Source organism: Mirounga angustirostris, unplaced genomic scaffold, assembly GCF_029215605.1.
Source record: "Mirounga angustirostris isolate CCGP_5_RB_7025 unplaced genomic scaffold, mMirAng1.0.hap1 SCAF_4, whole genome shotgun sequence".
In the NCBI taxonomy this organism is placed as follows: domain Eukaryota; kingdom Metazoa; phylum Chordata; class Mammalia; order Carnivora; family Phocidae; genus Mirounga; species Mirounga angustirostris.
The window spans coordinates 178,860,847-178,884,972 of record NW_026991712.1 but is presented as its reverse complement, the minus strand read 5'-3'; the positions used below and the strand labels follow the sequence as shown (position 1 = coordinate 178,884,972).

At 50.4% G+C, this 24,126-nt stretch overlaps 1 protein-coding gene across 6 annotated transcripts in view; it reads left to right on the top strand.

Moving 5' to 3' along the window:
• The first annotated feature begins 1,963 nt into the window (after positions 1–1,963).
• PLEKHM2 (pleckstrin homology and RUN domain containing M2) overlaps positions 1,964–24,126 on the top strand; it is a 38,179-nt gene continuing 16,016 nt past the window's right edge. For 2 of the 6 annotated variants that reach the window (XM_064589876.1, XM_064589875.1), the window contains exons 1-2: positions 2,134–2,277; positions 13,827–14,059. In XM_064589876.1, the coding sequence (XP_064445946.1) occupies positions 13,989–14,059 (71 nt within the window). In that variant the 5' untranslated portion in view covers positions 2,134–2,277; positions 13,827–13,988. Of the gene's footprint in view, positions 2,278–13,826; positions 14,060–24,126 lie in introns of all 6 variants that reach the window. The other 4 variants (XM_064589874.1, XM_064589873.1, XM_045898629.3 and 1 more) reach the window with 3 other exon arrangements.

Below are 24,126 nucleotides of genomic sequence, written 5' to 3'. Positions count from 1 at the left end.
CTGCAGCCTCTTCCCCACCTGTCATTCTGTCCTAGCCCTACTCCACGGAGGCTGTTATTTCTTATTTTCCTGAACTCAGTACTAATAAGAAATGCCCTCAGTTTAGAGACTTTGCTTCTTTTCCTCCACGGTTAGCCCAAGCCCCTACAGGGTCACCTGCTAGAATAGTATGAAGAAATGTAAAGGGATCTCAGGATGCAAATGGCTTCCATCATCTGTACAGGAATTGTTGTGGGAGAATACATGAGACAAATGTATATAAAGCACTTAGTTCAGCTCATGGCACATAGTCAGTACTCAATACTTACCACCATCATCATCATTAGTATCGAAAACTCTTGACCCAGATCCTGAAGTGGCAATAGAAGGCAGTTTCTCAAGTTGTTCTCTTTCCTTTTCTTGACACATAATTTTGTCCCCCTATCCAGTCACTTAAAAACAAAACAATGGGTGCCTGGCTGGCTCAGTGGGTGGAGCATGCGACTCTTGATCTTGGGATTGTAAGTTCGAACCCCACGCTGGGTGTAGAATTACTTGAAAATAAAATCTTAAGCAAACAAATAACTACCACCATCTTGGGTCTCTCCTGGGGAAACTGAGGGATGGAGAGGGATCTTTTGGTTGTGTATGGGGTGAGGTCCATCTAGGATAAGCTGTAGAATCAGTGTTTCTTAATGGTGCTGAGGTGACCAGGTCTGGGAGGCTGAGGAAGGGGTAGCCTGAGCAGAGAAGAGGGAAAATAGTGAGCTGAAGTTGAGAATTGGGGTGTCTTAAGAATAAAAAGGGTACTGATCATTTCACAATATATACAAATATCGAATCATTACGTTGTGCACCTGAAACTAATGTTATATATCTCAATTTCATAAAATGAAGAAAAATGAATACATATTGACTTTTTTTTTTTTTTTAAGAGTAAAAAAGAGGGAGTCATGGATGTATCAGGATACTTATTTGGGGACCAAATGAGCTAAGTGAGCCGGGTAGGAGACTGAAAACTCTTTTAAGTGTAGGTGGCTTTAGGGGAATTTGGAAAGGGGGTGTGTGTGAGGATAAGGGGAATTGTTAGGGTGGGTTTCAGGGCTGAGGGAGTTGGGGTCCCCAGGGTAAGTGGACCCCCTGAAGAATTGGATATGGGTAAGAATCAGAGTGGGTGTTGCGATTGAAGGGGGAAGTGCAGAGGGTGTGTTTTGGAGGTGGGGAGGAGCACCAGGGACCTGAAATGGCCTGAAAGTTTCAGACTGGGCCGGGAGGGTAAGGAACTGGGGAGAGGGGCTGGCTTCTCTGGGCTGGTGAGGGCCAGGGCAACCAGTGAGGGCCAGAGGGCTGGGTTCTCCGGGTCGGTCGGGGTGGGGTGCCTGGGTCTCTAGGCTGCCAAAAGCCAGGGGCCCTGGGTCTCTGGGGTGAGGGAAGCCGGTGTCTGTGCATTGAGTGGGGGGGCGGGGGGGGGGGGCGTCTCAGGATCCCGGGCATGGCAAGGGCCTCTGGGCCAAGGAAAGGGAAGGTACAGGTGGGCTCTGTGGGCCGGGGGGATGTCTCTGGCCGGCGGGGGCGGGGGCGGCGGCTTCTCCGGATCCCTGAGATCTGTGGGGGCCTCCGAGGTCCCCGGCCGGAGTGGGTGGAGGGCCTCGGGGTCGCTGAGGAGGCTCGGGAGACCTGCGTCTGTGGGCTGGCAAGGGCGGGGGAGAGGGCCCGAGGTCCGCGGGGATCTGGGGGTCCCTGAGGTCTGCGGGCTGAGGGGGTTTCCGCGGCCCCCGGCCCGAGGGGCTGTGAGCCGACAAGGGCTGGGGCTCGGCGGCCCCGGGTCTGCGGGGGGGTCCGGGGCCCCCGGCCGCAGGGGCTGGGGGCCGACGGGCGCCGGGGGCCCCGGGGACGGGAGCCGGAGGCCCGGCGGCTCTCCGGGCGCGGGCGCCGCAGCCCGACCGCCGGCCTTGGCGCCGCCCCGCCTGACATCAGTTCCTGCCGCCGCCGCCGCCGCCGCCGCCGCCGCCGCCGCCGCCGCCGCCGCACAGCCCGCGGCCTCTTCCCCGCCGGCCGCGCTCCGGAGCCGCCGGGCCGCGGCGGAGCGAGGGGCCGGGCGAGGCGAGGGCCGGGCGGCGGGCGCCGGGCCCCGCGGCCGGCACGACGGAGCCCCCGCACGGCCGGCGGCAGCGGTTGGCGGAGGCCCCGGGCCCCCGGCGCGGGAAGCGGCGGCGGCGGGGCGGCGGCGGCGGCGCCATGGAGCCGCGGGAGGTGAAGGACCGGATCCTGGAGAACATCTCGCTGTCGGTGAAGAAGGTGAGCGTGGCCTGCGCCCCGCGGCCGGACCGCCCCCCGCCCCAGCCCAGCCGGCGCCCCCTCCTCTCTCCTCCCCCCGCCGCGGGTCGCCCGCCGGGGCCGGGGGGTCCCTCCCGCCCCCGGGGCTCGGGGACACCGCCCTTCTTCGCCTCCGCGACCCCGGGGGCCAGGCGCCGCTGCGGGGGAAGCGGGGCGGCTCACGTGAGCGCCGCGGCCTGCGAGCTGTTTGTAAGAACGAAGGTGAGGTCAGCATCCCCGGAGCTCCCCCGGGGCCGGCGGGGGCCCTGCGTCACTCCGTGGGGCCGCGACCCGGAGCGCCCCCGGGGCGCCGAGGCCGGGCATGAGCAGCCTCGGCTTCTCGGGGTTCTAGGTGACGCCGCCTCTGGCCCCGGGAAGTTCCCTGCAAGGTCTTGCTCAAGGATGGCAGTGGGAAGAGGCTCTTTTCAGGGCTTTGACTGAGAACCCCAAGTGCCCGGGGACTGCAGTTGGGTGGTGACCCATGGAACTTGGTGGCACACAGACACCCTGCTGCCTGGGGCTCCCTGCAGTAGACATCATTGCCCCAGTTCCAGGTAGAAAAAATACTGCCTATTAAGGGTATGTCACTGTATGCGTGAGAAAGTCAGCTTATCTAGAAAAGGGTCCTATTTTCTTAAAACCAAACCAGGATCGACAGTCATTTGAGGAATGCGGTGAATAATATATATATATATATATATATATATATATATGCGGTGAATATATATACATATCCCCCCATTTGAGTTCCTGGCTTACCTGATACAGTCCTAGAAACTGGTAATGATTTAGAGGGGGAGGAAAGGGTCATCAGATTATTTTAATTCAACAAACCAAAATGAAGAGAATTCATTAAATCAACTATTATATTTAAATAGTCCCCCCACCCACACACACACACGCTTAAATTCCTCAGAAGTAACACAGGCTAATCAGTTTTACCTTTCATTGAGATCGATGTGCCTTAAAAGAAAAGTAGATCCAAAATGATCTTACAGAAATGTTCTTCTAAAAGCACAACTAAAAGTAACTTTGCAGACATGGGATAAAAGTTTTGTTTATTTACTTTTCCTGAGCTTTGCTGATGAAATTGGGGTATAGATTTTGCTTACTCAAGGAGTTCAGGATAAGCAAATGCTTTGTTAAAAAGCGATAGATTTTTCATAATGGAAGAGAAAGCTAGACTGCTGACACTTCTAATCTAATCTGGGCTGATAATGGCTTCAGGTAGGCCAAGCACTTTGTCTCTGGATTTCCAACATATAAATGGGGAAGGTTCTGGTAGATAGTGGGTAGACATGGACACTGTCATTTGTGTAAGCATGAATCTTTTCAAGACAGAGATTCACTCTGTAAATCAGGCTGCCATTTATGAAAGAGTTGGGTGTGCTTGTCAAGATTCTTGTAATCGTACGCGTCGGACAAGCACAGTTTTATTGAGCTGTAATGCTATGCCAGAAGATAGAAGTCTCGCACTAGCAACTGGAAACCCATCCCTGGGTGCGTCACAACCAAAGGCATGACTCTAGCATCACGGTTAAGAACGTGGATTCTGGAGCGTGGCTGCATGCCCTGCAAATTAGTAACCCTCTAACCTTAGGTAGGTTCCTTAACCTTTCTATGCCTCGTTTTTCTCATCTATAAAAGCAGGGATAAAATTAGGGTTGTGAAAATTTAACGAGAGCATATAAAGAATGTTGAGCAGGGCGCTCCACCCAGTCTTAGTTAAGTTGTCCGGGTCTGTTCGGGCTGCTATAACAAGCTTCCGTGGACTGGGTGGCTTATAAACAGCAGGTATTTATTTGTCACAGTTCTGAATGCTGGAAGCCTGAAAATAGGGGGCCAGCCTGGTTGGGTTCTGATGAGTGCCCTCTTCCTGTTGCAGACTGCTTACTTCCCCTGAGTTTCTCACATCAGGGAAACAGAAGGGACCTCTCCGGGAGCTCTTTTATTAGGGCATAAATCCCCAGCGTGAGGGCTCCACCCTCGTGACCTCAGCACCTCCCAAAGGCCCCACCTCCTAATACCAACACCCTGGGGTAGGATTTCAGCCTACGAATTTGGGGGGAGGGACACATTCAGTCCATAGCACAAGTGGTAGCTTTTTCTGTGTGTGGGAGAACCAGTTCCTCACTTCCACAAGGTTCTGAAGATGGCTAAGTGCCTCACCACCTAAGGGTTGTTATACAACATCATTTGGACTTGTTACCCACTTTCTTTGTATACTGTGTTTCAGGGAACTGTTTTATATTCTTGCATCATGAAGTGCATTTGGTTTTCTGAATCGGAGTATCTGCTCCTAATAGGAATTGGATGGGCTACAGTGATAGGTGTTGAGGTCTAGCAGGCTTGGGGTCACATTTGTCCTTGAACACCAGTCTCACCTAAATTTGTTATTTAGTGCCTTGAGAGTTGCTTTGCCTTTTCTTCTTTCATTCATCCTGCTACTAGGAAAATGGTCTTCCCGATCCTTTTAGAAGGTTGTTCCCTGAAGAAAGTTAGATGTGTATTTCTGCAAAAAAAGATCCATTGTGTATTACTATGTTTGCAAAGGGTATTTTAAAGATGTATTTACTTTTAGAGAAAGAGAGAGAGCATGCAGGGGGTGGGGCATAAGGAGAGGAGAGAGAATCTCAAGCAGGCCCCACGCCCAGTGAAGAGCCCCATGTGGGGCTTGATCCCACGATTCTGAGAGCATGACCTAAGCCAAAACCAAGAGTCGGACACTTAACCAACCGGAGCCACCCAGGTGCCCTGGCAAAAAGTATTTTATAACTTTTTATTGAAATAGAACATACCTACAGAAAATAGAATATACTTACACTCCAGAGTGTATGAGTTCTCACAAAGTGAACATATGCACACATCCAGCACCTAGATTGAGAAACAGAACATAACCATTATCCAAAAGCCTCCCTTGTCCCCCTCCCAGAAACTACACGCCCACGCGTAGTCACTCTCCCAAGGAGTCTTGTTGAGTTCAGCCATTTTCACAGGTTTTGTGATGAGGAGCATGCACTGTGACCCCGGAGAGGTGACAGAGCTGTTAGCCCACCTGGATCCAGGGGAACCTGTGTTTTTGATATGAAGGCAGGGTTCAGGGGGTTAGAGAGAAGTGGAGAGTTTAATAGCACAGTTACATGAAAAGCAAGTTCCATAGGTTCTAGAAAGGGAGAGGAGGCAGAAACATCCCAGGGGCAGATAATAAAGCTTGCGGTTGCTGATTTGTTAATAGTTAAAAGAGAGCTGTCCAAGTCAAAGACAGTGTTGGCATTTTGAATTGGCATGTGGTTCTACTATATAGTATGTTCTCCAGGGGAGGGAAGACAATGGTTTTCTTTTCTTTCTTTTTTTTAAAAGATTTTATTTATTTATTTATTTGACAGAGAGAGAGAGCGCGCGCGCACAAGCAGGGGGAGGGGCAGAGGGAGAGGGAGAAGCAGGCTCCCCACTTAGCAGGGAGCCCGATACGGGGCTCGATCCCAGGACCCTGGGATCATGACTGAGCCAAAGGCAGTCGCTCAACCAACTGAGCCACCCAGGCGCCCCAAGGCAGTGGTTTTCATGAGAGTTCTATTTTGTTTTTGAGGAGCGTGTTTGATGCATACATGTGCAGAATGAGTAAGAAGCAGCCTCTGTCCCCCAACAGTTTGTATAATGGTTGGAGGGAGAATTTTAAAAAATCACTAGAGCGGGGCTCTGAAATCACCATGTGGGGCTCCCTGCTTCTCCCTCTCCCTCTCCTCTGTGCTCTCTCTCTCAAATAAATAAAATCTTAAAAAAAAAAAATCACTAGAGCAAGGAGAAGCCCCCAGAGAAGGAGGGCTTAACTGAGTCTTGACAAATTGGTTTCTACCAAGAAAGAGAAGAAGTAGCCTTTGCAGATAGAAGGAACAGCTGAAACATCCCCGAGGACGTGGGGACATCCCGGCGGTCTTCCGAGGAGACAGACCAGTCTTCAGCGTGCTCAGGGTTCTGCTGGATGTAGCTGGAAAATGCGTTGCATGGAGGCTGTAGAACATAGTGGATGCAGGTGCAGGTTTCTGGGGGGCACAAACCTGAGTCTGGCCTTGAGTTCTGGTTGTGTCACTGACCTTTCTGACCCTGGCAAATAACTGGGCCTCCAGCAGCCTCCTCCTTCAGAACTTACTTTTAGTGTTGTCATGAGAATGAAATCACAGGACAGAACACACTCCAAGCACTTAGCACAATAATGTAGCTCATGACCAGGCCTGGATGGAACACCAGCTATGGTTACCGCCAGGCCAGGGCCTGTGTGAACTCTGCAGTCAAAGCCTCAGACGCCTCTTCTCGGTTTCTTCAGGCTCAGGGTTTGTCAGACTTTTTCATAAAACGCCAGGTAGTTTTCAGCCCATATGGTCTCTGTTGCAGCTACTCATGCTGCCCTTCTAGCTCCAATCCATCCAAACAGGAGAAGCAGCTATGCTCCCATAAACCTTTACTTACAAAAGCAGGCTGCATTTAGCGGGCCGTACTTTGGATATGTGCCTGCGTGCGTGCATAAGAAGTCCTCATCTGGGGGCGCCTGGGTGGCTCAGTTGGTTAAGCGACTGCCTTCGGCTCAGGTCATGATCCTGGAGTCCCAGGATCGAGTCCCGCATCAGGCTCCCTGCTCGGCAGGGAGTCTGCTTCTCCCTCTGACCCTCCCCCATCTTGTGCTCTCTCTCTCTTTCATTCTCTCTCTCAAATAAATAAATAAAATCTTAAAAAAAAAAAAAGAAGTCCTCATCTGGGCGCCTGGGTGGCTCAGTTGGTTAGCCAACTGCCTTTGGCTCGAGTCATGATCCCAGGGTCCTGGGATCAAGCCCCACATCGGGCTCCCTGCTCCGCGGGAAGCCTGCTTCTCCCTCTCCCACTCCCCCTGCTTGTGCTCCCTCTCTTGCTGTCTCTGTCAAATAAATAAATAAAATCTTAAAAAAAAAGGGGGGGTAGGCTACGGTCATCAGGGTAGGCTGCAGGTCACCTTCAGAGAAATTGGTATGACTGGTCCTACAGGTAATCAAATCTCTATGGCAACCGTGTTTCTGTGTATTATATCAGGCTTGTGGAATGAGTTTGGACATTGGTAAATCCCACCACATGTCCATGTGTTTCATTTTTCAAAAGTATTTACTGAGCACCCCCCCATATGTCCCTACTGTCCTAGGCCCTAGGAGGGTAGGAGTAGTAGTGAGCAAGGCAGATCAGATCCCTGCCCTCGTGGAGTGGATATTTCAGTGAGAGAGACAAGTGATGAATTAGGAGACAAACCAGTACAAAGATCATTTCAGATCATGATTAGTGATATGAAGGCATTATAATGGCAGGATACTGTAATAGAGAATTGGCTGGGGAGTTTGCTATACAGAGGAGGTGACCAGGGAAGACTGGCCTAAGGAGGTGATGTTGCATCCAATAAAGGACACTGACTAGGGTAAGAGAATGAAATGGTATTCTAAGAAAATGAGTAGTTGTGGGGCCCCTGGGTGGTTCAGTCGGTTAAGTGTCTACCTTCGGCTCGGGTCGTGATCTTGGGGTCCTGGGATCGAGTCCCGCATCGGGCTCCCTGCTCAGCAGGGAGTCTGCTTCTCCCTCTCCCTCTGTCTGCTGCTCCCCCTGCTTGTGCTCTCTCTCTCTCTGTCAAATAAATAATCTTTAAAAAAAAATGAGTAGTTGTTTTTAAAAGCACACAAAGAGCTCAGAAACGTGTAAAATAAAAATCAAGGGGCCTCTGTTCTCTGTCTCCTCAGGTCCAATTCAGCTGTCCTTAAACAAGGTAAATAAGTGGATTTTATTTTATTTATTTTTTAAGATTTTATTTATTTGGGAGAGGGAGAGATCATGAGCCAGGGAAGGGGCAGAGGGACAAGCAGACTCCCCGCTGAGTGGGGAGCCCGACAACGCAGGGCTCCATCCAAGGACCCTGGGATCATGACCTGAGCCAAAGGCAGACACTTAATAGAGTGAGCCATCCAGGCGCCCCTGGATTTTGATAAAGTAACCATCCAGGGAATGAGTGTTCCTAGGTCAGGACAACTTTCCCTCACCTGGGTCTCCTGCCCAGCACAGACGTGCTACCCCACCAGCTTAGGCCCTGAGTGAGGTTCTGTTTCCAGCCAGGGACCCCGAGCAGGGTCTCCTGGTCGGGGTTTGCTCACACTAAGACTAAGGAGCTGCCACTGTGTTGTTCAACCTAGCCTGTGGGTGCGGCTGAAGAGACTGGCAAGGGTGGTGGGCACCCCCCCCTTTTCCCATCCCTCAGATCGGTTAGGTCGGCCAGCACATTAAAAATTCGCTAGGGCAGCTGATTTCTAGAGAGGTCCTTGTATTTATATATATATGGGAAGTATATTGACCATTGGGTTTCAATCAATAGTTTTGTGTCTCTGACTTCATGGAAAAACTCGAATTTAAAAGTCTTAAGAGTGAGGCCCCTGGGTAGCTCAGTCGTTAAGTGTCTGCCTTTGGCTCAGGTCATGATCCCAGGGTCCTGGGATCGAGCCCCACATCAGGCTCCCTGCTCTGCGGGAAGCCTGCTTCTCCCTCTCCCCCTCCCCCTGCTTGTGTTCCCTCTCTCTCTGTGCCTCTGTCAAATAAATAAATTAAATAAAGAATTTAAAAAAAAAGAAAAATCAGGTTGGAACGTGGAAAGAAAGGAGTGGTGTTTGGAGCGTGAACGTTGTGGGAAGAAGGTTGGCACTTGGAGGTACCGTGGGGCTCTCGGGTGGGCCGATCTCCCCACTTGAGTCTCTGGTGCTCACCTCGGGCATCAGGATGCACTACCCTAGCGAGAGTATGATGCCGCTGAAGCTGGCGGTGCCCTTAGGTCCAAGGAACGCAGTGGGGCTCTTCTCCCGGGGGCCTGGCTGAGAAACCATGAAGCAGGTGTCTGAGCTTGGGACCTGCAGTGCAGGGCGGGCAACCACATCTGGGCTCATGGCTCTCCTCCAGGGGAGTCTGAACGAGGTGGCAGGGCTGGTTGGTGCGGGTGAACTTTCCTTTCCAGCCCTGTCCTTATGGCTGCTCGCTTTAAGGTGGGAACATCCTAGAACCTCCCTTTGAGGCAGGAGAATAAGGAGAGTTTCTGGGAGAGTCCCTTTGGCTGGAGCTGAAAGTTCAGGTGTTTGGTCTGTTGGTTATTGTGACCATCCAGGGTCCTGAGAGCACTTCCTCCATCTTGCTCGCAAAGCAGCTGGTCCTGCCACACAACCATTCTCCCCCTGGTTTATGTATTTGTAATTTATCATTTCCCCCTTTTCTTGAATGCTTTAGAAGCATTATAGAAACATAAGGAAAGGAGCACCTGGCTGGCTCAGTTGGTTAAGCGTCCAACTCTTGATTTCGGCTCCAGGCATGATCTCAGGGTCGTGAAATCGAGCCCAGCATCAGGCTGTGCGCTAGGTGTGGAGTCTGCTTGAGATTCTCTCTCTCCTTCTGCCCCTCCCCAACACTCATGAGTGCATGCTCTCTCTCTCTCTCTCAAAAAAACACAAAAAACAAAAAACATAAGGAAGTATTAGGGGCACCCGGCTGGCTCAGTCACAGGAGATGCAACTCTTGATCTTAGGGTCATGAGTTTGAGCCCCATGTTGGGTGTAGAGATTACTTAGATAAAGAAGGGAGGGAGGGAGGGAGGAAGGAAGGAAGGAAGTGTTAGTGTCCTAGAATCGCCTCTCCTCCCTGGATAACTGTGCTTAAGAGCTGGAATTAACAGATTCTAAGAAACCCGGTAATGTATGAGAACAAGGAAGGAACTAGCGTAACCTTGAAATCCACAAAAATCTCCAAAGTTAATTTTAGTAAGTAGCCGACCTCTGTTCACACTTTCTGCCTAGGTTCTTTATTTTGGGTGTTACAGACTACCGAGGCATGAAAAGGCCAAGTGCACGAGATGTAGCAGGGTAATAATACCAGAGGAGTCCCTGCATTGAGTTTCTTCAGCACCTGCTGGTTACACACGTTTCCTGAGTCAGGCTCACAACACACTTGCAGGATAGGCCATAAGCCCAATCTAATACCTGAGTGAAATGAGGTTTGGAGAAGGAACTTGCCCCGGATTCTGATGCTCATTAGGGGCAGAGCTGGATTTGAACCACGTCTCTGGCTGTTGCTCTTTCCATTTCTCTGGGTCTTTTCCATCCGCATGATGTCTGTCAGGAAACTGTAACAGACAATTCATCCTCTCGGGTCAGTCTTGTGGGCCAGGCCTCCTTAAAACCACGTGTTCATTGGACAGATATCTGCTGAGTGATGGTGACGTGCTGGATGCTCTTCCAGTCACTAGGAACCAGCAGTGAACAGAACCCCCAGAGCCCCTACCCGCTGCGGCTGGTACTCTAGGAGAGAAGACAGTCAACACATCACGATGGATTAGGTGGCCACCCAGCTGTCCCCAATGTCCGCTGATGGCCCGTATGAGTGTGTCATCCATGCAGTTGTTGTCATGCTTCCTGACGCTGTAGTTACATTGTTAGCCTCTGTCTGACTGTATTGCACAGACCATGGGGTGGAAGCAGGGGTCCCCTCAGTGTCCTCAAAACCTAATATTCTGATTTAGACAGTGACCTGATGACATTTGCCATGGCAACAAAATGGCTCCCGGGTGAGGGGCACATTCGTGAGGTCATGTTGCAGATACAGCTGAGGAGAGGGGAAGTGAAAGCTGAATGCAGAACCAGTGAGGCTCCCAGGCCCTGAAAGACTGACTGAAAGAGGCTTCGAAAACTCCCTTCTTCCTGCCAGCACCACACACACCACTGAACGCAGAGCACTGAGAAAGCAGGGCCTGCCTCACCTCCATCCTGGGGGTAAAAGTGTGGCCTAGAGTCTTGGTGCTGCCTGTTCTTTCAGGCCGTTGGTTGGCTTCTAGGGCTCTGGTGTTTGCCTAGCCACCTCCTAGCAGAGACTCCTGCCGTTTTCGTCCCCACTTTGAAAGGAGTCCTCAGTCCCCCCAGGAGAGGTCAAGCCCTGTGCCGCGTTCAGAGGGAGGACAATCGCAGGACCTTGGGGTTGGGACACTCCTCCTCCAGGAAAGAGAGACACTTCACTGCTCTTGGAAACCATATTCCATCAAATTACCCAAAAGATCTGTGCCCAACTAGGCCTGTCCCCTTCTGCTATCACTGTTCCAACACCCCAAAGAAAGCACACACACAAAAAAATGAAATCCATGGATAATTCAAGTACCTGCTTTTTTTAGCCTTTTCTCCCTCCCGGCCCCCCCCCCCCCCATATCTTTCCACGGAGCTGCCAAAACAGCAGAGAGCTTGCCAACTCTCCAGCAAAGGGGCTGATGAGTAGCGATTTGGGCGGTGGGAACGAAAGCCGTTATAATTGGGTGTATTTAGTAGCAAATAAATGGTTAAGAAGCATTGATTTCACTCATGTTGCTTAAGAAGCAATGCAGGCTCGTGGTAAACAAACAGCACACCCTGCATGGTGACTCTGCATATGGGGCCAGTCAGCCCTAGGATGCCACCCAGCCTGGGCACGAGCCTTTCCCGGGCAGGGGAACTGACAGATGGACAGTGTTTTTCGTGCCTACCAAGAAACCAGGCTGATCATTTCTGAGCTGCAGGATCTCTGGTTCTTATGTAGCAGTGATCTCTGGTTCTGTAATCTACAGTAACTGATTGTCCTCAGGAATGCCGTACTTTTCAGGCTAAGGTGGGGTGGGATCTCGGGTTAGGGATTTTATAAAATTAGGAGAGTTAAGTCATGGGGTGCCTGGGTGGCTCAGTTGGTTAAGCATCCAAGACTCTTGATCTCAGCTCAGGTCTTGATCTCAGGGTCGTGAGTTCAAGCCCCATGTTGCCTTCGGCTCGGGTCATGCCACCCAGTGTGGAGCCTACTTAAAAAATAAGAAGAAAATAAAATAAGGGCACCTGGGTGGCTCCAGTTGGTTGGGCGACTGCCTTCGGCTCAGGTCATGATCCTGGAGTCCCGGGATCGAGTCCCGCATCGGGCTCCCTGCTCGGCAGGGAGTCTGCTTCTCCCTCTGACCCTCCCAACCCTCCCCCCTCTCATGTGCTCTCTCTCTCAGTCTCTCTCTCTCAAATAAATAAATAAAATCTTATAAAATAAAACTAGGAAAGTAAGTCAGAAACACTGCAGGTGCCTGGGGTTGCTGGAGTGGCAGACACCCAGCGGGCCAGAGCCTCTGTCAACACGCTCATGTTGTCTAGGAAGGAGGCAACTAGGACACTCCTGACATTGTCCCCAAACTCCAGGTCCCCTTCTGCAGAGCCCTGGAAATGGCCCAAGGCCCTCCTCAGTAAGACGTGGGGATGAGCACTTCCCAGATGGTTACAGCAGGTACCCCAGCCTGTTGCTTTACCCTCAGGGGGGATGGAAGCAGAAGGGGCTCCAGGAACAGCCACTTCCATGGTGTCTGAGCACACCGGGCCAAGACGGTGCAGTAAGGCACAAGGACAACCGCACAGAGACAGGAGGGGCAGGGAGTGTCTTCACCTCCCTAGGCCCCAGTCTCCCTGCCAGCAAAGTAAGGATCAGATCATTTTTCTGATCTTCAGCACATTCAGTAGTCAGACTTTCTTTTTTTTCTTATTTTCATTTTAATTCTAATTTTTTAATTTTAATTTTTTAAAAAAGATTTTATTTATTTATTTGACAGAGAGAGCGCGCAAGCAGGGAGAGTGGCAGGCAGAGGGAGAAGCAGGCTCCCTGCTGAGCAAAGGCCTGACACGGGACTCCATCCCAGGACCCTGGGATCATGACCTGATCCAAAGGCAGATACTAAACTGACTGAGCCATCCAGACGTCCCCTTTTCCTTTTTTTAAGTCAAACTTGCATTCACTGATCGCCTCACTCTGACTCCCACCAACAATGGGGGAGACCCCAGAAAACTCCGCTTTGTAACTAGGTGATTTCTAGGGTTCCTTCTGCTCTTAGATTCTGAAATTCTTCCACCTGGCCAGTCCCAGGCTTATTTTCTTTTTTTTTTTCTTTTTAAAGATTTTATTTATTTATCTGACAGAGAGACACAGCGAGAGAGGGAACACAAGCAGGGGGAGTGGGAGATGGAGAAGCAGGCTTCCTGCTGAGCAGGGAGCCCGACGCGGGGCTCAATCCCAGGATCCTGGGATCATGACCCGAGCCGAAGGCAGACGCTTAACGACTGAGCCACCCAGGCTTATCTTCAGTTCCAGTGGAGCTTCTCTGCAGAGATGATGTTGGCCCGGGCCTTCTAGTCCTTGGATCAGACATTATTATTCTTAAGAAGTTTTGCTAAGACTTAAAAGACTCCGGGGCGCCTGGGTGGCTCAGTTGGTTAAGCGACTGCCTTCGGCTCAGGTCATGATCCTGGAGTCCCGGGATCGAGTCCCGCATCGGGCTCCCTGCTCGGCGGGGAGTCTGCTTCTCCCTCTGGCCCTCCTCCCTCTCATGCTCTCTGTCTCTCATTCTCTCTCTCAAATAAATAAATTAATTAAATCTTTAAAAAAAAAAAAGACTTAAAAGACTCCAGCTGGCCTGCCTTGTTTGTATGTTTGTTTACTTGTTTATTTTGCAGGGGATGGATGACGAACACTGGCCTCAGATCCACGAGTCTGTGCCGGAAGCCAATGCACAACGCTAGTGCAAGATCCGGGTGGGGGCCTGTTTTGGTGGGCTCCCTGAGGGGATCTGGGTAGTTCTAACCACACTGACTCTTCTCCAGTGGTCTCTGCTATGGATGAGCCATCGTGGACTCCCCCTCCCAGGGGAGTTCAGGCATCAAGGTTTAGGGACATCCCAACCCCAAAGGTAGGTGATAAATGGTAGCACATGGCTTGACCTCTGCCTCTCCTCTGAGTTTCTGCCTTGGAACGAAGAGCGAATGTCCGTGAGGCCCACAGGGCCAGTTCGACCCCGCAGGACTCACACTGTGAATAGAATTCCAAAGGCCAGGCAGGCAGGGCCCCCTCTTTTTCCCCCCCCCGCAAGGCTCGTCCCTCACCCAGAGCGCACCTGTAGCAGCAAGGGCAGTGGGGAGAGGCAGCTTAGGGAACTGGTAGCCCTGCGGGGGCCCTGCCGCTCAGGGTGGCTCTGAGTTTGATGTGAGCTCTTGCATCGGGGGCCATCGTGGATTTCATCTCTAAAAGCGGTGATTTGAGGGCAGGTGGCAGTCCACCCTTTGTTCCGTGGGGTTTCCCTGCCTTTGGATTTCCACCTCCCGGACCTGGAGTGCGAGGCTGTTCTAAACATTCTGTGGTCTAAATATACCTGGTCTGCAGGGAGCCGGTAGGGGGAGAGCCGGTCGCTCCCACTTGCTAGGTCTGCGCGCTCTGTGCGCCAAGAGGGAGGGAGCCCCCAACGGTCAGGCAGTTCGCTGCCCCGTGGCTGGCCCGCCCTGCGGACCCCCTTGCCGTTGTTGGGGCAGGTATTTTCATCCTGCTCTGTAAATACAGGCGTCGGGACCCTCCCGCTGCCCCGCCCACTACAGCCTGTGAGCAGGTAGCAGTTAGAGTCCAGACCTCCCGTCTGTTTGCTGGGAAGCATCACGGCGCCCTTGGGGTTGACTGACCAGGGAGAAAGAAGGAAGGGCCCCTGTGACGGTCTTTATTTTCCTCTGGCCATTTATAATCTTTCATAGCCACCTTTGAGTTAACCTATTAGGGACCAGTTCTGGAAGGATTTCTCGGTACCAACCACAGAACTAGAAATTGTCTCTTGGTTATGGGTCTGTAAGGGAGAGAGAAGACAAAGAGGGCTGGCTGCAGCTCCGAGTGGAGAGTGGGACTAACCCTAATTAAAATGTCCTGAGTCAGGCCTTTCTTGGCTTGCTGGAGTGTGCCACCCACATTTCCCAGCAGCCACGGGGTCTGGCACGGCCTCGTGATGGCCAGTCTTCCCAGGGTGCTGGGCCTGCCTGCCGTCCTCCTGGCTTTGAGAGGGTGGGTGGGCGGGCTGAGCCCAGCACTCCCCGGCACTGGTGCCTGAGTGCACCCCAAGAATCAGGAGCGGGGAAAGGCGAGTAGCTTAGCCAACCGGGGTGTGGTCTGGGAACATGCCTGACTTAAAGGACTTTAGGGAGACCGTGGCTTTAAAAAAAGTACTTTAAATCTTAATCCCTCTCTTCATTGTCAGCTGACCTTGCTTATTTTTATTTATTTATTTATATTTTTTTAATATCTTTTTTTTTTTAAGATTTCATTTACTTATTTATTTGACAGAGAGATAGAGAGCACAAGTAGGCAGAGAGGCAGGCAGAGGGAGAGGGAGAAGCAGGTTCCTGAGCAGGGAACCTGACGTGGGGCTCGATCCCAGGACTCCGGGACCATGACCCGAGCTGAAGGCAGAAGCCTGACCGACTGAGCCACCCAGGCGCCCCTTTATTTATTTTTTTTTAATTTAAATTTTAGTTAGTTAACATACAGTGCGATACTGGTTTCAGGAGAATTCAGTGATTCATCACTTACATCCACCCGGCAGTGCTCATCACAAGTGCCCTCCTTAATGCCCTTCAGCCGTCTAGCTCCTCCCCCACCCACCTCCCTCCAGCAACCCTCAGTTTGTTCTCTATTTTCAAGGACCTTGCTTATTTTAAAATTTCCTTCTGATGGGAATAGTTCATCCTGCCGCCTTCTAGCATACCTGCCCACCTGCGTCTGGGCACCCATCCCTGCCACCCTCCCCTGGGGCAGTGGGTGCCATCCTGTCTTTCCTGTTCAAGGACTCGACTCCTTCCCTCTACTCCCATTTTCTTTCCACTCTTGACAGAACTGGTCAAAGGAGTTTTCTGTATTAATGTCTCCTCTCCTCCCTCCTTCCTCACCTCCCTCCCTCCCTCCTTTCTCGTCCTCTTTCCCCCTCTCTTTCCTCCAGCTAATAGTAGGCAGTAAGGTGAACTGAAGTCCCATGCACAGCTCTTATATCAGGGACTGTTTTGTGTCACCTGTGACCCTCTGTTATTTTTGAAGCAGATCCCAGACATCCATACATTTTTCAGTAAATATTGCTCAAAGGTGAGGATTCTTTTCTCACATAACCTAATACCACTATTACACCTTAAAATTTTTTTTTAATTTATTGATTTCAGAGAGAGAGAGAGAGCATGCACGTGCAAGCAGTGGAAGGAGCAGAGGGGGAGGGAGGGGGAAAGAGCCCCAAGCAGAATCTGCCCTGAGCGTGGGGCTCGATATCACGACCCAGAGATCATGACCCTCGCTGAAACCAAGAGTCAGATGCTCATCCTGCTGAGCCACTCAGGCACCCCACTCACATTGCCTTTATCGGGGTTCCCAGCACCTCCCTTTTCGTGGGAATATGACCCCGATGAAGGGATCATTCCTGGGGCGCCTGGCTGGATCAGCTGGAGGAGCATGTGCTCTTGATCTCAGGGTTGTGAGTTTGAGCCCCACGTTGGGTGTGGAGATTAGTTAAGAATTAAAAAAAGAAGAAGGGATCATTCCCTCCCTTTGGACACTTTCTTCACTTGGCTTGTGGAGCACACACAGTCCAGATTTTCTTCCCGCCTATTTGGCTGTACCTTCTCAGTCTAAAGCAGCGATCCTCAGCCCAGGCCGGGCATTAGAATTACCTGGAGAGCGTTTTTAAAAATGCTGGTCCCTGGGCTCCACTTCCAGAGTTTCTGCTTTAATTGATCTCAGAAGGCACCTGGGCATGATTATTTTCCTTCTATCCCAGGTGGTTCTGTTGTGCAGACTGGGCGAGGACCCCCGGTCTCACATTGGCGTGCCCTGGCTCAGTACTCAGGTGCTGTGCTTCCTGTATTCCCAGGGTTGACCTCATCTGGTTCCACAGCTTTAAATACCTCTCCCTGAGCTCCAGACCCATTTATAGAGCTGTCTCCTTGACATCTCCACTTAGATGTCTGGCAGGTGTTTTGAACTTACTGTGTCCAGAGCAGAATTCCACCTGACCTGGAAATGGCACCCCCCCCCCCTGCAGTTGCTCAGATGGAGAAGCTTAGAATCATCCTGGCACCCTCCTTGCTCGCATACCCCACATCTAATCCATGAATAAATCCCTGGGGCACCACCTTCACATGAGGTCTTGCACCTGACCCTTTCCCACTTCTACCACTACAGCCAGCTCCAAGCCTCACTATCCATCCGCACTGGTGATGGCCTCCCAACCAGTCTCCTGCACCTACCGTGGCTCCCCATGGTCTGTGTACACACGACACAGAAGGTGTAGGAGCCTCGTAGCATATATACTGAACTGTGGCGATTCCCTGTTAGCAACCTCCCGATAATTTCCCACTGAACTGGTAATGAAATGTGAAGTCCTTAGTATGGCCTGCATGACACACACGATGTGGCCCTTGGCTGCCCTCCGACCTCATCTCATACCACTCGCATCATCGCTTCCTGAGCTCCAGTCACACCGGTCTCCTTACTGTTCCCCTGCCTCAGGACCTTTGTACCTACTGCCCCTCTGATGAGAGTAACTCTTCCCCCAGGCACCTCAACAGTCATTTCCTCAGCGAGATCTTCTCAGACCCCACATTTATAACAGAATACCTGTACCCTGTGTTTTCTTTTTTTTTAATAACATTTTCACTCCTGAACATGGTATTATGTATATGCACCTAGTTATCTCCATCCGCCACCAGGATGTAAGTTTCACAAGGGCAAGAACTTCTGTATAAGATTAGTATCTGATATACATATAGTAGTTGCTCAGTAGATATTTGTTGAAATATGTGAATCTTCAAGGCTTGAGCCTCCCCTCTGGCCACTGCTGAACTGAGCTTTGGGCAAGAGACACCTCTCAACCCAACCTGTCACAGGTGTGCACTCCTTGCCACCTCTACTCAAGGCTCTAGACCAAAGCTCAGCAAACTTTTTTGGTAAAGGGCCAGATAGCATTTTAGGTTCCATGGGCCGTATAGTCTCTCTTGTGTCTACTCAGTGCTGCCGTCATAGCGCAAAAGCAGCTGTAAGTAAGTGTTCCAGGCCGGCTCGTTGGAAGAGTATGTGACTCTTGATCTCTTGGGGATATGAGTTCAAGCCCTACAGTGGGTGTAGAGATTACTTAAAAAAAAAAAAAAAAAAGCGGCTGTAGATAATACAGAAATACATGACATGCCTGTGTTCCAGTAAAACTTTATTTACAAAAATAGGAGGCAGACCCACTGGCCGTAGTTTGCTGGCCCCTGCTCTGACATTTTTCACCTTTCCCCCAAATCTACATAGACAGAGAGGAAATACTCAGAACTATTTGGGAATCTGATCAGCAGGATGGATTTCTCCCCAGAAGTGGGAAAAATCTCCTCCTGGAGCAACTGCGGCTTGTGTTAGCCAGACAGTATACCTGCTCACCACTGGGAAGGTGCCAGTGTGGGGGGCAAAGGGATGGCGAGAGTCAGAGGCAAGCTTTCTTCTCAAACAGAAGTTGCCTTGGCATTTCTCCTTGGCCCATCTTCCAAGAAGAGCTGCTGCGCAAGATGCTGAGCTCATTTCCACCCCGTGGTGAAAAAGGTTAGTTCTGTGGCTTGAAAAAGAGACCGCACTTCTCTTTCTTGGGTTCTCCTGCAGCAATTAGATCAGAGCATGACATTATATACACATTATTCATTCAGGGATCTTGAGCCCAGATGGAAAGACCTGGATTGAGAGTCTGGCCCTGCCACTTACTAGTTGTGTGACCTACTTTATGCAGTTGCTGTGGTGATTACCCAGTGTTGGTAAACTGTGTCATCGTCCCTTTGATAAAACCAGTGTAAATATTATCTGAACCCTCACATCAGCCTATAGGGAGGATACCATCACTAAGCCCATTTCACAGATGGGGACGCTGAGTTTAGAGAGGTGAAATCACTTGCCCAGTGTCACACGGTGAGTGAGCAGCAGAGCCCATGTTCAAATCCAAGTTGTCTGACCCCAGAATCCATACTCTTCTCCACTCTGCGCTTCCTGGTACCTGGAATAAGCAGTCACTTAATCATGGTGCCAAACACAGCTGGTGTGAGCTCCAACAAGAGGTGTCACACGTAACTAAAGAGTCACAGTCTGGTGATTGTGCTCCCAGGCTGACTTATGTTCATTATCCTCATTCCCTACATTCTGTTGCCCCAGAGCCCTTGTCTGTGTGATGTTTGCTTCCCTTCCACTCCCCAGTTCTTTCAGAGCCTGCTGATCTTCCTGGTGCGGTGAGTGGCTACCAGCTGTGGCCTCTCCACGGTGAAGGGAAGAATAATCCTGCTGTTTACCTTTATGCCCACACTTGGCTGACCCAACTCCCCACGTATGAGCTCAAGCTGTGGACACAACTCCTAAAATTCTTCCGGCACTGGTTCATAGACATTCCCTTTCTTCCTCCTCCTCCTCTGAGGAACCATGCTGGCCTGCAGCACTGATTCGAGAACACCTAGTCCCCTGAGATCATGGCAAATCTTTATCCACCTGCTGAAAGAAGGTGTTTAAAGAGTAGGCTTTGGAATCCCCGCTAGCGAACCAGTGAACAGAATGGTAGTTCTTGAGAGCAGAGCACTTCGTTTTATCTTATTTGCACCTACTGTTAGGTTTAGCCAAGTGCTGTGTTATTGGTTTGACTAAGAATATGGGTTTGGGGCTCCTGGGTGGCTCAGCCAGTTGAGCATCGGACTCTTGATTTTGGTTCAGGTCATGATCTTGGGGTCATGGGATCGAGTCCTGTGTCAGGCTCCGCGCTCAGTGGGGTGTCTGCTTGTGATTCACTCTCCCTCTGCCCATCCCCCCATTCACGGTCTCTCTCTCTCTCTCTCTCAATTAAATAAATCTTTTTTTTTTTAAGATTTTTATTTATTTATTTGAGAGAGAGCAGGGGCCAGGCAGGGGGCAGAGGGAGAGGGAGAAACAGGCTCCCTGCTCAGCAGGGCTCGATCCCAGGACCCTGGGATCATGACCTGAGCTGAAGGCAGACGCTTACCCAATTGAGCTGCACAGGTGCCCCTAAATAAAGAAAAATAAAAAATAAAATAAAAATAAAAAAATAAAAAATATGGGTTCATTATTCTTAATAAGCTTGGCTAATATTTATTGAGTGCTTGATGCTTACCAGGATGTATGGTAAGCCTTTTGCATGCTTTATATCATTCCATCCCCCAAACTAGCACCATCCAATAGAATTTCCACAAGGAGGGAAATGTTCTATATCTGCACTATCCAGTTCAGTAGCCACTCACCACGTGGGGCTATGGAACATCTGAAATGTGGCTAGTGCCACCGAAGAACCCAATTGTTAATTGTGTCTAATTTTAGTTAATTTAAATGTACCTAGTCCCATGAAGCTAGCCTGTGGCTGCTGTACTGGACAGCTCAGCTCTCTCCCATTTTGCAGATGAGCAAAAATGAGAGTTCAGCCGGTTGAGCAGTTTGCCAAAGGTACTCGGCTCCATCGTAACACAGCTGAGCTTTGGACCCCCGCTTCCTGCCCCCAACCCCCATTCTTTGCCACTGTGTTACACGCCTTTTCTGTTGTACTTTCTGCAGGAGTGGATTCGTGGTTGTCAGACTGTTCCTGAAACCATAGTATACGTGTATGCATGCAGCCCACCTTGCAGTCAATGTGCGAGACCTACCTAAAGAAAGCTGTGAAACTTGCCAAATGATAGAAAAGAAGACCTGCATAAATGGGGAAAAATTCCACGTCCCTGGATGGGAAGACTTACAAAGATACGGCTTCTCCCCGCCAAATCATCCCTAGACTCAGTATAATTCTACTCCAAATTTGATTCTAAAAGATTATGCCAGAATAGTCAAAACAATTTTGAAAAAGAATAGGTGGGGGATGGGGTGGATTTGTTCTGCCCATATCAAAATGATGAATAAGAAAATAATTAAAAATCAGAGACTGGTAATGCCTGGGTGGCTCAGTCGGCTAAGTGTCTGCCTTCAGCTCAGGTCATGATCCCAGGGTCCTGGGATTGAGCCCTGCATCAGACTCCTTGCTCAGTGGGGAGCCTGCTTCTCCCTGTGCCTGCCGCTCCCCCTGCTCATGCTCTTTCTCGCTCTCTGACAAATAAATAAATAAAATCTTTTTAAAAATAATAAAAATCAGGGGCGCCTGGGTGGCTCAGTCATTAAGCATCTGCCTTCGGCTCAGGTCATGATCCCAGGGTCCTGGGATCGAGCCCCGCATCAGGCTCCCTGCCCCGCGGGAAGCCTGCTTCTCCCTCTCCCACTCCCCCTGCTGTGTTCCCTCTCTCGCTGTGTCTCTCTCTGTCAAATAAATAAATAAAATCTTAAAAAAATAATAATAATAAAAATCAGAGACTGGCCCAGGAATAGGCAATGGGCTGATTAAAATAATCTAGACAGGTGGCATATGAAATCACAAATCAGTATGGGACTGTTAATAAATGTGGGAATGAGTTCTCCATCCAGAAAGTAATAAGGCTCAATCCTTACCTCATGCCACATATAAAGTAAAGGTCTAAATGCAAAAAAAGAAACCAAAAAAGTCCGAAAGCTATAAAGAGATAGAAGTACTTTTGTAATATATGACTGGGGAAAACAGGAAATGGTGAAGGGCAAGTTTGACAGATTTGACTACCTAAAACATAGAAGTTTCTCAATAGGATAAAAAATACCATAAAGAAAACTTAAAGGTCAGTTGACATGGGGCAAGAATAATAATTCAAAGCAACACACAGGATTAAATCCTCCACCAACAAAGAGCTATGACAGACTATCCGGAAAAAGGTGAGCAGACAGAAGATCGAGCAGATTGAACAGGTCGTTCACAGGAAAAGAAATAGCAATGGTAGGAATGGCTCATACGAATGTTCAGCTGGGGGGCGCCTGGGTGGCTCAGTCATTAAGGGTCTGCCTTCGGCTCAGGTCACGATCCCGGGATCCTAGGATCGAGCCCCGCATCGGGCTCCCTGTTTGGCAGGGAGTCTACTTCCCCCTCACCCACTCCCCCAGTTTGTGCTCCCTCCCTCGCTGTGTGTCTCTCTCTGTCAAATAAATAAATAAAATCTTAAAAAAAAAAAATGTTCAGCTGGGGGTGCCTGGGTGGCTCAGAGGAGCATGCGACTCTTGATCTCGGGGTTGTAAGTTCCCAGCCCCACGTTAGGCGTAGAGAGTACTTAAAATAAAATCTTTAAAAAAAAAAAAACCAAACAATTAGGTACTGTTTTTCCCCAGTTGGACTGCCAAGAATTAGACTAATTATGTCCAGGGTTAGCCGGCACCGTGGGAGTGCAAATCAAGGTCTGCAGGTCCGTTGTAAGCACTCACTGCGCAGAAATACCCACACAGGGATCCACGGATGTTCGCTGCGGTATCGTGTGACATCAAAGAAGTAGAGACAGCAGCCATTAGCTGACAATGTCCTATTTCAGCATGCACTGTGGCCTGAGAAAATGCAGTCGCTCAGTATGTGATGGTACAGAAATAGACGCTTCGTACATTGTTAAGAAAAAGCACATTTGGGAACAATGAGTATAGCATGACCCGGTTTCACATTTAAAAAAAATTTTTTTTTTTTTTTAAGATTTTATTTATTTGAGACAGAGAGAATGAGAGACAGAGAGCATGAGAGGGAGGAGGGTCAGAGGGAGAAGGAGACTCCCTGCTGAGCAGGAAGCCCGATGCGGGACTTGATCCCGGGACTCCAGGATCATGACCTGAGCCAAAGGCAGTCGCCCAACTAACTGAGCCACCCAGGCGCCCTAAAAAAATTTTTTTTAAGTCTGCGTGTGCAGGAAGCGTATTGGGAGGACACACACACACAGACACACACACGAGCTGTTGACAGTGGGGAACAGGGGGCCACGAGGCCTTTATACTTTATACACACTTCCATCTTGCTTGAGTTTTTATGGTGAGCAAATGTTTTCGGATTAATTGTTGCAAAGGTCTCTTGACCCGAGAAAGGAGTCTGAGTCCCAGCTCTGGCTCCCCTTCACTTAAGCTGACACTCACCGTGAAGAACTTCACTTCTACTGGTTTTAGCCCCCGTTTCTGTTTAAATAAAACAAACACAATCTTAAAGCTTTTCCATGTCTCTCCGGTGTTGTGGTAGGTGTGGCCACTTTTATAATCAAGAAAATGGGTGAACGTCCATTTTGCTTTCTTAATGGGGAGTTTGCCAGATCTCGAAAGATCCTGCCAGCTCTGTCATCAAAGACTCTCTGATCCCAGAAGAAGAAGAAAAGGCCGGACACCCGTGTGGTGGTTCTCAGTACTGAAGCGAGCAAGACAGCCTCCAGCCATCGCTGGGAGGGAGTTGGGTGGTTGGCATAGGCTTGCTTTCTTTCGGTTCTGGGAACCTTCCTCCCGGGCCTGATTTGCCCGCCTCTCAGGAGGGAGGGCAACCCCGCAGGACTGGGGTCTGTCCCCGGCCAGCAGGGCTGCTGGGCTCACCCTGGGCCACAGGGAAGAGAGGCTATTTTTGTTGTGGGCGCTGAATGGTTGGCCTCTCGCCAGGAGCGCGTGCTCGTTGGTGTGGTTGATGTAGCTTTGCTGCTGCCGTCTCAACCACTGCCTCCAGAAAACACTTGAGAACGCGTCTGTCCCCTGCCAAGCTTAAACCTGAGATGAGCGTTCTTCTTGTCTGTCTGTCCCCCGTCTGGCCGTTAGAAGGGCAACAGCGGCCCGGAGTATGGCTAAACGAGGTTCGAAAGTCTTGTCTCCTAGGGCTTTACTTGAAAAGGGCCCTGCTTTCTCAGCTTTAACCAGAGAGAGCTGCCCTCGCCTTCTTCAGCCCGTGCTCAGTGCTGCAGTTCATCTCGCCTGCTGCCCCCTTCCTTGTATCTGTCCAGCCTGCTGGAAACAAGCATCCTTCTTGGTGTAGGGCTGGACATGAGCCTGGCATGGACCCCGGCCCATGCCCAACCTTGTCCGTTTCCTCGGGCAAATGCAGGGCCCCACGTCAGC